This window comes from Coptis chinensis, chromosome 2, assembly GCF_015680905.1.
Source record: "Coptis chinensis isolate HL-2020 chromosome 2, ASM1568090v1, whole genome shotgun sequence".
Taxonomy (NCBI): domain Eukaryota; kingdom Viridiplantae; phylum Streptophyta; class Magnoliopsida; order Ranunculales; family Ranunculaceae; genus Coptis; species Coptis chinensis.
This window is the reverse complement of record NC_141457.1, coordinates 56,995,538-57,009,372: the sequence shown is the minus strand read 5'-3', so window position 1 is coordinate 57,009,372 and position 13,835 is coordinate 56,995,538. Positions and strand designations below refer to the sequence as shown.

At 36.0% G+C, this 13,835-nt stretch overlaps 2 protein-coding genes across 2 annotated transcripts; both read left to right on the top strand.

The window, feature by feature from the left end:
• The first annotated feature begins 2,086 nt into the window (after positions 1-2,086).
• On the top strand, positions 2,087-4,777 carry LOC147516768 (uncharacterized). Its single transcript, XM_086593370.1, has 4 exons — positions 2,087-2,147; positions 4,178-4,320; positions 4,415-4,609; positions 4,700-4,777. The coding sequence occupies exons 1-4, from the start codon at positions 2,087-2,089 to the stop codon at positions 4,775-4,777; spliced, it is 477 nt and encodes a 158-aa protein (XP_086449496.1).
• Positions 4,778-9,757: 4,980 nt separating this feature from the next.
• On the top strand, positions 9,758-11,105 carry LOC147516767 (uncharacterized). The gene is made up of 4 exons (XM_086593368.1): positions 9,758-9,908; positions 10,497-10,639; positions 10,734-10,928; positions 11,022-11,105. Exons 1-4 carry the CDS (start codon positions 9,758-9,760, stop codon positions 11,103-11,105), a joined length of 573 nt encoding a protein of 190 aa, XP_086449494.1.
• The last annotated feature ends 2,730 nt before the right edge of the window (positions 11,106-13,835 follow it).

Sequence of the window (13,835 nt, the reverse complement as noted above, 5' to 3'; positions counted from 1 at the left end):
GATTTCGAGTGCTACCTAAAGAGCATCTTCTGTGGCCCTTAAATGTCATACAGTTGACTCCTTGCATTATACTGTTCATTTACTGTGTGTCCCAACATTCTACAACGATATCCTGTTATAATTATTTCGCGATTGTAAGCTTCTATTATACTTAGTTTGTTTATATTAGGATTTTATTCCGGTTTTTCTTTTGTCTTTGCATCCGTTTGATTTAATTATTGGTTTCATGCATTTTTATCGGCATTTGATTATTTTATGTTGCATCGTTATATGTTGTGTATGTCACAGAGTATGCATGCATGAGTTGTGTTAAATGCAACACGCTTGTTAGATTTTATTTGTGAATTTAAGTGTCATCGATTTGTTATATGCTGCATGACGGATGATGCACCATATATATTATGCCATGTGTATATATTATCTAATGTAGTATACAATGTTTTTACAAAACTATCCCATGTCTTATATCTTCCATTACATTGTTCACAACAAATATTTTATATCAGGAACTGAGAAAGGACAAATCTAGAGGGAAAGACAAAGCAAATGAGCAAGAGCAAGAGCAAGAGGTAGTGAGGAACAAAAAGAGAAAGGTAACTCCATTCCGGAGTGAAATGTCGTCTTTGGTGAAGCTTATGGGTGAACACTCTTTTAAAAGTGCAATCAAAGAGTGTCACTTGGAAGAGATGAAGAAAACCCCTTTCTTCCCACTATTCAAATGTTGCTATGATTCGAAGCTGACCGAGAAGATGGTTTCAAAGTCTAGTCAAGTCATCAAGACTATCATTGAAGCATTCAACGCAGAGGAGGGGTGTAGGCACATTGCCTAACCACGATTAATCCTCCTCTTGTGTGAGTGGGTTCTTTACACAGTCTCTACACTAGTTTAAGCTTGTTTGTTGATATTGTTGATTGGGTTTAATGCTTGAGTTATTTGTTGGTACTTTTGTCTTGGGTGAAAGATCACTCCTTTGGTGGTTGATCTAGTTGTAGTTGCACGTTTCTGCGATCAGTCGCAACATAAATTATTATACCAATAATATGGCATTTATACTAATAATATGGCATATATCAATAAAATTATGGATTATATGTTAGTCATGATAAATAATGGGATGTAGTTGTGGAATATGTAATTTGAACTTCTTAATTGAATTTAAGTGTCCTTTCAAGCTAATATTCCCTTGAAAGTTAGTAAGGAGCTCAGAGATATCACCGATGATGAACAAATCCTTCTAACCTGATTGTATGAACCAAAAGAGACTGAGACTACATTAGAGATATGGAGGAGAAAACTAGTAAAGCCCCGAGCTGAGAATGTGCAACTTTGGAAAAATTACCTTGAGCTGATTGAAACAAAATGGAGCAAGGAATATGATTCTGGTCAAACAGGTGGTCACATGGAAGAGGGAGGTTTGATGGATGATGATATCCCTGGCATGGATACTCACGATGAATTCCCCGGTACAAACTCCACACCGACGGAAGGATCCACCCAAATTGTGGTTAATTTGCAACAAAATGATAGTGACCCAATGATGGAAGAACCAGAAATTGAAGAGGAGAGGAAAGAAGATTGTTTGGGTGAAACAGGTGCGAATGTGGGAGATGTAGGTTTGATGGATCATGTCAGCCCCAACTTCGATACTCCCACAGATGTATCTCGTGCTAAATGTCTCAGTACAGACTCGATCCCAGTGGAAGTACCCACCGAAATTATGGATTATCTACGACAAGGAGGTGCCTCGGTGATAGAAGAACCACAACTTCAAGAGGAGGGGCGACAACATCTTCAAGAAGCAGAAGGTCACCCGATTATGACAGAAGAACATCTTATTCGGGAGGAAATGCAGAAGCGAAAAGTCACAATTAGCCCGTCTACAATGGTGAAAATAGTGAAGGAGGAGGAGAGGAAGCAAGAAAGAAAAGAGAAAAATGATAAATACTTTTTGTTCTATACAAGAAAGCGAAAAGGAGATCATAGATAGAGAAGAAGAGTTAAGAGAGAAAACCAAATCTGTAATTAATGAAGATACGTTACACAACCCACACTAATGTAGTATATATCTAATCATATTAAACTAAGATGGGGAAGTGTAATTGCCTTGGGTGGAAATACTCGGACTTGGTAGAAGTTGGAATATGGGGTTAGATAAGGATGGATATTTGATAAGAGCCCAAAACTGTAGTTTTAACCCCTTAACAATCGTATTTTTAGACCAATTATGTGAATAATAAGTAAGAGTTAATACTGATTACGTGTTGTTATGCATTTCAGGCTTCAAAGTCCATTATGTGTAGAAATGTGCCACTTTAGCGAGATAAAGGAGCAAAGGTCGGTTACTAAGGAGTTCTGTGATTAAAGGCCAATTTCCAAGAAGACAAAGCCTCTGTAAAGCCCGGTCAAAAGATGAAAAGTCAAAGTCCACGCGGGCAGAAACAGTGCACAAAGTCAACAGAACTTCCGAAGACTATATCTTTGAACTCAGACCTCGGAATTGGGCCTACCTTACGTCAAAATGACCGACTCGGAAGGAGCTTTCCAATGGTCCAAGCCTTGGCCCAATCAGAGGAGCAAAAGTAGACAAAAAGTCTGTCGAAGTCAACTACAGCTGAAGAGGCCTTTTTGGACTGAAATTATTGGGTTTTGGGCCTGATTCTCTGGCCCAAAACGTGGCTCCAAGCCCATGCACGATTTTTGGATCTGAACATATAAAAACAAAAGCTTAGCTTTTTGTTAATGGTAGATAGTTAGGTTAGAAAATAAGTTAGGTTAGAAAGCTAATGTTAATGGAGTTTAGGGTTAGAAAAAGATAGATCTAGATCTAGTTTTGAGTTTTATCCCATTAATTAATTAGTTTTCATACCTTATTTTAATATAGATTATTGAATCATTGTTACTTTTCATTAGATTAATAAAGTTAGTTGTTTTTTATAATCTAGCTTCATTTTCCATTAAACATCTATTGCAATTCATTGATTTAGTATTTGTCACTATTAGTTTAAATCAATTCTTACATGAGTAGTTTCCTTTTAAATTCGAACAAGCAAAGTTCAACCCTTTATACCATGTCTTGTTTGATTTGCTTGGGAAATGATAGTATAATGATATTAGAAAATTCACATCACACATTACTCTCACATTGTTCTTTTGGTCGAGTAGTTGAATTCTAATTAAGTCTTGAGGGTTTAAGAGTGGAGCTAATCCCGACTCTCTTATATTTACTTCGTTATTGAGAGTAGGAATATTGATATAAACATGTATTTACGTAAATTGATTATTTGTGTTTACGCATAGATAGTTAGAATACGTAAAATCACTTTTATCAATATTTGATATGTATGTGGGTGGTTAGTGAGATCTTGGGGGTGTTCTAACTTCGGTCTATCGTAGAAGAGCATTGTCCAATGCATTGATGCATTTACCAATGGTTGGATGTAAGAATAACTAGGAAAACTGAAATAGTAGACCCCTTGAGCATGTTAAGTTTTATGTTTTTTATTTCCTTGAGCGTGGTATATCTAGGAAAACTACAAAATGAGCCTGCCTTACAAGTTTAAGGTGTCTCATGACAGATTTGTTAGTCTAGTTGTCCTTGTATGTTGAAGCTTTAGCTTAAGATGTCTTTGTAGGCAACACATCAGATGTCTAAAACAACAATGTAGGGGCATATAATTGTTAGTTACAGGTGGCATATCTAGCAGTATGACTGGTGCTTACCAGCGATAACTTGTTTGGGCTCTACTCTCATATTAGCACCTATTTTTTCCTTCAAACATGTCCCCTCTCCCATGTTTGCTCGAACTATATATTCCATTTCAGTTTGTGCGCTTGCAGCTGAATATGGATCTTAAACATTGGTATTCATACTAAGAATCAAATTGATTGCTCGCTAATCTTCTGCACCACCTATGCTTTGGAAAAAATTAGATATTTGCTTTATTCATTCTACTAGGTGTTTATATATTTTGTAGTCAAATATCATGTCGATGCTTTACTTTTACTTTGATTCTTATATATAATTTTTCCATGTGTTGCTTACTTGGTTACCTTGTATATGGGTGCATTTACTAGTTATTTTATATCAAGTTATATTTGAGTGTCACCACCTCTTTTCAATTGCAGAACTCAAGTTTGCCGGTGTGTTAATGATGTGGTGTTATTGATTGGAGCTAGGACCAATAGAAAGATCAACTGTACCAAAATTACCTACTAATAGTGCACGTGGTGTTGGTCTTACACCTGTTCATGATCTTAATGTACCTTATGAGCCCACTGAAAAGTATGAAGCGCCCACTGCCGAGATGCTCTATCCACCAGTAACGACCTTAAAGTTAATTTTATTTATGAGTTTTTAGTTAGTTTTAGGTTGTTAGTTGATTGGGAATTTGGGTTTTGGATTTTGGATTTTAGACGCCGTTACAGATTCCAATGCAAACGCCGTTACCAGGGATGGCTCATATGCCTTTACCTGGAACGGTACAGACGTCGTTGCTAGGAAGTGGGGAGAATTCGATGTATCAGCTTCCCACACCTAGTGATTATAGTAGTGGACATGAGAGTGTTACTCTGAATGAGGTGAAACCTCGTATGCCTTGTCCGTATATGGTAAGTTTTTAAAGCTATTGATGTGGGCTTTTTGTTAGTAGTTTCTAGCATTGACCATTAAGATTTGAGATTCATTTATTGTTTGTGCAGCAAATACCTTCTCCTTGGAGAAACCAAAGGCCTCTTGGAGTAGATGCTAATGTCGATGAGTTTAGTGGCATTGGTTAAGGATAGAGACATATTTCGGGCGAAGGATAGAGACATATTTCGATGAGACATATTTCAGGAGTTGCGGCCAGGCCATTCACTCAGAAAAGGATCTGGGGTAACTCATAGTTGATATTGCATCACTTTGGGGGTGCTATCATTACTGGGATTCATGAGTTGGATAATTGTAGATTCCGTGGGATTCAATGAATGTGTCACTTCTGTTGTCACTAGCATCCGAAGGTAACAAAGGTAATAAAGTGCTTTAGAATACCTAAATGTTGATATCACAGAATCTGGAAATAGTACTAGCAATGACATAATTTTATAATGCGAATGACACAATCTATTTGGTTTCCAGAATCATAATTTTGTAATGCGAATGATAGAGAAGCATGACATGGTAGTGGGCGGTACGATTCTACTATTGGATAATCAATTGATATAGATGTTGTTTATCATACTTAATGGCTTATTAAGAGTTGTATGCCCTTTTTGGTTTCAGTTGAATGCTAAGAGTTCGTTATTGGAAATAGGGCCATGCTTATACACTGCACCCGCTCACTTTTGACATTAATCATCCTCAATAGCATCTTTGCAGCAGTATATATCTCATTGTCTTCCTCATGTGAAAAATCCAACGGTGGCCTTAAGGTATTTTTCTTAATTTGTCTCAGATGAAGCATGCTATTTCTTTTTGATAATTTATGTTTTTAGGGTACCCAAGCCGTCACCATTCTATTCATTAAGCTCAGATTTCCAAATCATTTTTTTTGTTTGGCTCTTATCAATTTTAGGTTTGCGTCCTTCATTTATATATTTATTTTGAGTGGAAGTGTAAACTACATTGGATATCACATATATTATGAATTGTTGGGCAATGGGTAGAATTTTTTATCCTATTTAGTTCATACTACGATCTATTTGGTGTCCTTGCTTTAATGTGATAAATCCTCATCTCTATTACAAGACCTCAAATTAGCTTATCAATTAGCAGATCCCATAAAGGGTCCAAAGTTTCAAACGAGCTGTGGGTTTAATATTCTTATATAGTTCATCTGCTATTCCGGGCTAACTTGGTTTGGAGAGAAGGAGTTCATTTTTTGCCCAATTAGAAAAAGTTATGTGATGCAACCTTAACTTCATCCTGATAACTTTGTGATCAACATACTTTCTTTGGCTCTCTTGATACCATTTTTCGGTATATTTCTCTTTTATCCATTTTTTCCCCCTTTGTGTGAGTACTTTCCTCTTAGGTTTTGTTGTTAATTACTTCTTAGTATATGGAGCAAAGGGGTGGAACCAACAAATGATGGAACAAGGGGGGTGGGGGTATCTAACTATTGTTCTAATACCATTAATAGCGATATTTTTTGTGTGAACATATTTATAACCTTGATGAAGTTTTAGGGAGAATTGAGATTTTGGTGTGAAGTTACAAATTTCAAATTTGTCACTAGATTATATAAGTCAAAACATATCAAGCGATGTGCAAGAAACATAATCTCAATAATTATGTGATTTTTATTGCATAATCTCAATACAGCGAGATAAGAACGTGGTTAACTGTATGTCAACAAAAATTTGATAACCACATAATTTCAATAACAATAATTGCTGTATAATCTCAATACGTAGTTATCTCAACCAATTATTAAAGGCCTAAGTCAAATAATTATCTTAGTCAAATACGTAATTATCTTAGATAAACAATTTTGCTCTTAATCTCTGAACCAATTATTGTTCAGAGATTATTTCTACATAATCTCAATACTCAAATGAGATATTTCTAGCTGTAGATATCTGACTTAGGCCCTAGATTCCAAGTATCATGGATTTTTTTAGCTTATTGCAGGTTGGCAGGGGAATGTATTACAAATTCATAGATTCTATGAGCCAAAGATTTAAGATGAGCAAGTTATAGGAAAACTACATTGATTAGCTATTTTTATTTATAGATGAAGCTAGACATAGATTTAAGAGGATCGGAAGCACACATACATGCCTAGCCCAAAATGTTAACCTGCAAAGATACCAAGCTTTATGAAAATCCAGACCAAGTTCTCTGACGAATAATAATGTAGTAACAAGTATGTGCTCTAGGAGATGCATACAACTAATATGTCGAAGAAAAACATAGAAAGCTCTATAAGAGCATTAGGCAGAACCTTAGTCCTCCTATGGGGCAGACTGCATAGGTATGATTCATCTGCATAGATATCATTTATCAGTGCATTCGCAATGATGAAAATTTTGCAGTAGATGTCCTTTGACTTGGCATGATTATTTGATTACTATGTATTGCCTGACTTTCTCTTCTAGGTAATCTGTTCTTGGCTTCACTCGATATTACATTTTGTCTTTATATTTCAGTAGCAAAAAAGGTGCAAGATCCTTTGCATGAGCCCTTTAGTAAGAATTTAGAAGAAAATACGTATTCAACTGAAAGAAGTTCAATTTTTATGTTAGAAGCGGAGAGATCCTGTACTTTGAAGTGGATATTGAAGTGATCGCCATTTGCCAAGTGCCAAACAAACGTGGAAATGGGAAATGTTGTGGTAAGTTATTGAGATCAGTATGGACAATGGTGTTAAGTGACTCACATAGTTGCATGTGCAACAGAAATATGGTCGTCTACAAAATTCGACCTACATACTGAGTTTCAAGTCAACTCACAGTGAGTGATTCACATTAGCGAAAAGCTGAAAAGGCATTTCCCTTGGATTGCTAATATTATATAGAGTGAAATGCAAATTACCCTACTATATGCTAAGGTCACTCAGTTTTCACTAAAAAGTGTTTGACTGAGCAACATTTTGGCTTACTCTCTTTTAGTTTTCTTAATACATTTTTTTATTATTATTATTTAGATCTTCATGTGTACTATTTTTGTTCCTTTTTTAAGGTTTGACTAGGTAATGTGTTCTTGATGTTGCAAAGAGCTATGGTTTCTCATGTCAATGTAAAAAGTGAATTTCTGACGTTTGTTTGCATGTTGTTCATTTGGGCCCTTTGTAGATTTTCTGTCTTAAATTGATTCCAATTTCAGTTCAGGACTTGAATTATTTATGAGTTTCACGTTAACTCTGCCGGATTACCAGCCCAAAAAACTTTTTGTTTCTTATAGCTACTCAAGAGGAAGCAACAACTACATACGACGTGATAGCAATCGAGTACATCAACAAGTCATAATGCACCAAGTTTGGATAAAAGCGTAAGTGCAATTTTCTTACAATTTAAATCACTTACTATGAAATTTTGTTATCTCTAATATATGCATTGATACAAATCTCTTCATGCTTTGCCAGTGACAACATTTGATGTATTCAACAAAGAACTTTCCTGTGATATCAAAGACATGTTCCGATTAAATATTTGGTTATTTTGCATTTGTATATGTACATGGCTTTAAGCTTTCTCTTATGTGTTCTTTACTGTCTACTCCATATCTGATATTATGCATCTGTAAATATGTATGATGTTTTGCTCTTTTCCGTTTTGTTCACTGGAGAAGCATCAGAGCTTTTTTTAAGCTATTTTAAGAGTTATGCATATCTATTTTAAGTTGATAATATGAATACATGCATCGCACGTCCATGATGCTAGATCTCTGATTATATGAGCAAATAACCAGTATGGTGTAGAATTATATGTATACACAGTATATGAGCAAATGTTTTACTGCTTAAGTTTAGACACTTGGTCTATATGTTGTTTTACTAAATAGAATTCCAAAACCATTTACTACAAATAGGCAGAATTGCTATTTTCCTTAGATAGCCTGTTTTATATATCTCTCGGAAATCTTTCTAACAGAAGGTAAGTATAATATTGAACCTTTCATTTGAATAGTGGAGTAGCTGTACGGGTTCCCTTTCTTAATGTAAATACGCTTTGGTTGTCACTAATTTCTCTCACCTTATTGGTCTTTGGTTTTGTAGAACAAGGAATATCTTTGGGAAATATTTGAAGTAGTGCCAATCACGTGGTGGTTAAGATTTGTTTTAGGCACAATTCATATGTTATTATGCAAATAGACTTATTCTAGCATTAATGAAGGTTGACCATATGAATTTCTCACTCTCTCTTTTCTTTTCATTTTCCCCAGGATTCCTTTGTTTGGTGAATTCACATGCTAGAATGTTGTCATGGCTGAACTTTTTATTGAAGCAGGTAGCATGTACGTATCTACTTTCACATGTCCTTCCTATAAGCTTTAGGAGATCACCCAGTATAGGCGTCCAAAGGCCGGGTAAATGTTTATGCTAGGTATACTAATAAAGAGAAATCAATTAGAAAAGAAAAATTCTTAGAAAAAGAAGAAGAGTAAGTTGGAGAAAGATAGGAAGGATATTTTAGTCTTCAATCACTCTGTTTCTAGGGATTTTTGACATATGCCCACTGCTATATGGAAATTTCAAGTAGATGACAGCACTTAACTCATGAAATATAAAACACAATCTACTAGCTACTATTGACATTAGTAGTGGAGAGATATGCTTGTCTCTTAACCGCTTTGATAAAGCTGATTTCTCCTACCACAAGGTCTTGACAGTTTTCAAATCCACCCAAGGGAGATGACCAACCTTCAGTTGCATTAGTATTTACCCATCTGTCTGATCTCTATTATAAGATAGGTAGGCTCTGAGAATCTAACTCTTACTGTGAGAGCGCCTTAAGAATATATGCAAAACTTGTGCCAGGAACCACAGTAGAGGAGAGTGCCCCTGGGACGATGGAAATATCTGCCATATTTGAAGATGTGGATGAACCTGAGTAAGCACTAAAACTTCTTCAGAGGGCAATGAAATTGTTGGAAGACACACCTGGTCAGGGAAATACGACTGTAGGAATAGAAGCACAAAGATGGGTGTGATGCTTTACATGGTTTCCAGGTTGGAAGCCACAGGAAGGCTTGGAGCTCTTTTGAGATTGTTTTAGCAAAACTTAGAGCCAGTGGAGAGAGAAAATCAGCCTTCTTTGGTGTTGTACTGATCCCAAATGGCTTGGGTAAAGTTGTACAAGATTGATGTGGCAGCTGAATCGTTTGAAGAAGCAAGAAGTACATACTCGAACAGGAGTGTGGCCCATGTCATCCAGATACGCTTGAAGTCTATATCAATCTCGCATCAACTTATGATGCCATGGGCAGGTGAGGTTTCATTCACCTTTTGCTCTTCTACACCTAGGTAACTTAAGTGTCTTTGTAGGTAACACATCAGATGTCTAAAACAACAATGTAGGGGCATATAATTGTTAGTTGCAGGTGGCATATGTAGTAGTATGACAGGTGCTTACCAGCTATAACTTGTTTAGGCTCTACTCTCATATTAGCACTTATTTTTTCATTCAAACATGTCCCCTCTCCCATGTTTGCTCGAACTATATATTCCATTTTAGTTTGTGCGCTTGCAACTGAGTATGGATCTTAAACATTGGTATTCATATTAAGAATCGAATTGATTGGTCGCTAATCTTCTACACCACCTATGCTTTGGAAAAAATTACATATTTGCTTTATTCATTCTACTAGGTGTTTATATATTTTGCAATCAAATATCACGTCGATGCTTTACTTTTACTTTGATTCTTATATATAATTTTTCCATGTGTTGCTTACTTGGTTACCTTGTGTATGGGTGCATTTACTAGCTATTTTATATCAAGTTATATTTGAGTGTCACCACCTCTTTTCAATTACAGAACTCAAGTTTGCCGGTGTGTTAATGATGGGAGCTAGGACCAATAGAAAGATCAACTATACTTAAATTACCTACTAATGGTGCACGTGGTGTTGGTCCTACACATGTTCATGATCTTAATGTACCTTATGAGCCCACTGAAGAGTACGAAACGCCCACTGCCGAGATGCTCTATCTACCAGTAACGACCTTAAAGTTAATTTTATTTCTGAGTTTTTAGTTAGTTTTAGGTTGTTAGTTGATTCGGAATTTGGGTTTTGGATTTTGGATTTTAGATGCCGTTACAAACTCCAATGCAAACGCCGTTACCAGGAACGGTTCATACGCCTTTACCTGGAACGGTACAGACGCTGTTGCCAGGAAGTGGGGAGAATTCGATGTATCAGCTTCCCACACCTACTGATTATAGTAGTGGACATGAGAGTGTTACTCCGAATGAGGTGAAACCTCGGATGCCTAGTCCGTATATGGTTAGTTTTTAAAGCTATTAATGTGGGCTTTTTTGTTAGTAGTTTTTTTAGCATTGACCATTAAGATTTGAAATTCATTTATTGTTTGTGTAGAAAGCACCTTCTCCTTGGATGAACCAAAGGCCTCTTGGAGTAGACGTTAATGTTGGTGAGTGTAGTAGCAGTGGCCAAGGATAGAGCATATATCTATCTTCAAGCTATTGGTAGTAATTAGGTTTGAATCTTGTAGCTTATGTCGAAGGGTGGGAGGAAGGGGAGAGAGGGAATCCTCCTCAACCCACGACGCAGGTTATACTCTTTCTTTAAATATGTTTATTTGTTTTTTTTTTGGGGTAGGGCTTGGTTACATTTTGAAGGAAACATAAACTTGTATGTGTTAATTCTGATGAATGTAATCTAGAAGTCATTGCAATTCTAAATTATAGATAATAAATCCAGGATTTCTTAATGATGTCTTATGGCAAGCGAAAACAAGATGATTTTGCTCCTCATTTTCATGGGGTGGATATATACCGCAACAAGATGGGGCTGGGGATGGCGCATATGATGTTTTTCAAACAGAGGTACCTGTTTATTACCTTTGCCAGAACATTTATACTGTCTTCATTCTTATTAAAATAGATCTCATGGGTTCCTCCGTATGAATGTTGTGTTTTGTTCAAGTTAATAATATCTGCTTGAACCTAGCATTGTTAAATTCAGCAATATTTTATTTACGATTGTATCATTGAATTGCATGTGCAATTAGTGCTAGAAATAAACAAAATATCCACAAAGTACTACTGAAGATAACACTGATATTCTTACATGAACTGCAATAATACTATTACTCGAAGTTTGAGAGCGTTTGTTCTTGTTACATGTCAGCATAGGCATATAGCTAGGGATTGTCAAGAGAATAATAATGCTACTGCTGGTGCTAATAGTAATAATGGAGATTATGTGACTCGCGATGTTTCTTGTACTCATTACTGCAGGAATCTTGGCCATAGAGCTAGGGAGTGCATTGCAAAGGAAAGTGCTGATGGCCAAGGCGAAGGTTGTTATAACTGTGGCGATTTTGGTCACTTTGCCAGAGACTGTAATAATAATAATTGCAGGGGAAGAGGCGTGTGTTTTTCTTGTGGTGGGTATGGCCATCTGGGTAGGGAGTGTTTTAATGAGAACAGTGGCGGTGCTAGACGCAATGGTGGCAGCACAAGTGGCGGAAACCAATGCTACAACTGTAAGGAGGCTGATGGCCATTATGCAAGAGACTGTCCCAATGCAGCTGCAACCTTAGCAACAAATTAATTGAACCCGATTTAGAGATTGAAGGGTAAACAAATACCTTGTGATTTTCCCAATTTTCTATATCATATAGCGGTTTACTATTGTTTTGTTAGTTTTGGTAATGAGACACCACTCTTTAAATTCTTTGTTTTTTTTTTTTTTTTGTCTAATTGGGGTTACTATTAATTAATTAGTTTTTTTAGGGACAGTGAAGAAAAATTGTTGGTGTGTCAATAGATGGTGGATTATTCTTATATTAATATTCCCATAATGATATCGTTTTTTAGTACAATCAGTTCACTTTGTTTTTTCTTAGTTAGTGGAAGTTTACTATCTCGTGTTCTGCCCTTTTGTGTATGTTTATCTTTTTGTTGTGGAGTATTGGTGTTTTTCACCACTCTAGTTATTTGTTTGGAATAGGAAAAAGAGACCATAAAGGAATGAGAATAAAATAGAGGGAATATAGGAAGTTTGCCTTATAAATTAGTAGTACAATTTACCCAAGTTATTCCCAAAATTTTGCTATGAGAGATTGAGAGTTGGAAAATAATGTAGGAAGGTGCTATTCGACTTTTACTAATTTTAATTAGAAGCAATGTTGAATTGGAAACAAAGACTTGGGTGGGAAACATTGAAATCAGAAAGTAGGTTGGAAAGGACTGGCTAGAAGTACAAGAAATCAAAACAAGTTACTTGCCTAACGATTGGGCCTTTTCTGGCACATAGCTCATGGTTATTGAATGCACCAGTATTCGTCGTCAAGTAATACTAAAATAAAGTTTTCTCTGTTCGTGTTTTCATACTTTATCAACTCATAGAACCTTGTTTTTGAACTTTAAATTGTATTGTTAGTGAATAGAAAACGTGGTCAAACTTCGATGGTTAGGTTTTGGAACTCATAGAACCCCTTTTTCTCTACAGTTCGCAAAATTGTTCGTGTAATTCGTTTCACCATTGCTTTGATAAACCAGTTGAAACCATCTCTTCTTCATGCATTCCTTAATTATGCTTTGATTCTCGGTTCTGAAGCCCATACTCGTTTGTCAGCTTATCTTCCAAAGGCATCTTTATTTCTTCCCTTCGTTTTCTTGTGTATTATTTTCACGCATGCTTAATTAGTATATATGTTATGCAATGTCAAGTAGAAAAACTCCACAGCTATATCTTAGTGAGTCCACGGAGTGTGTAGATTATTACGATTGGAGATTAACACGTTTAGTTATGACACTCTGTTAAACACATCTATACGTACAACTTCTTATGGCAAGGTTTATATCTTTGTTAACCATCAGTCAAGTTTCCTGCATCTTCAGATGCATATCTACATGCCGTTTTATAGTCTCACTGCTTACATACTTTAGGGATGTGACGGAAACAAAGACATGCTTTGCAATATTGGACAATTACTTGTGGTATTTCTTGGATATCACCTTGGAAGGATTTAGATAAGCCATGTGTCTAGACGATTATCCGTTTGTGCTTATCAATAATGCATAGACCAGGTTGGATTTTGAAGAGTACAAGATGGGTAACTAAGTGGGTGCCCACATTTCTTTTGACTAGGAAGGTTTAAGAAAAACTTTTTTCTTGACCAATAAAGAATGAGGCGCTTCAAATTAATGGTATATATATTTG

Excerpts from the sequence above, each read along its gene's own strand:
- LOC147516768 (XM_086593370.1), top strand. The coding sequence starts at position 2,087 with ATGGGGAAGTGTAATTGCCTTGGGTGGAAATACTCGGACTTGGTAGAA. Across the intron at positions 2,148-4,177 it reads GGTAGAAGTTGGAATATGGG|GACCAATAGAAAGATCAACT; the intron begins GTTAGATAAGGA and ends GATTGGAGCTAG. Across the intron at positions 4,321-4,414 it reads CCGAGATGCTCTATCCACCA|ACGCCGTTACAGATTCCAAT; the intron begins GTAACGACCTTA and ends TTTGGATTTTAG.
- LOC147516767 (XM_086593368.1), top strand. The coding sequence starts at position 9,758 with ATGGCTTGGGTAAAGTTGTACAAGATTGATGTGGCAGCTGAATCGTTT. Across the intron at positions 9,909-10,496 it reads ACTTATGATGCCATGGGCAG|GACCAATAGAAAGATCAACT; the intron begins GTGAGGTTTCAT and ends GATGGGAGCTAG. Across the intron at positions 10,640-10,733 it reads CCGAGATGCTCTATCTACCA|ATGCCGTTACAAACTCCAAT; the intron begins GTAACGACCTTA and ends TTTGGATTTTAG.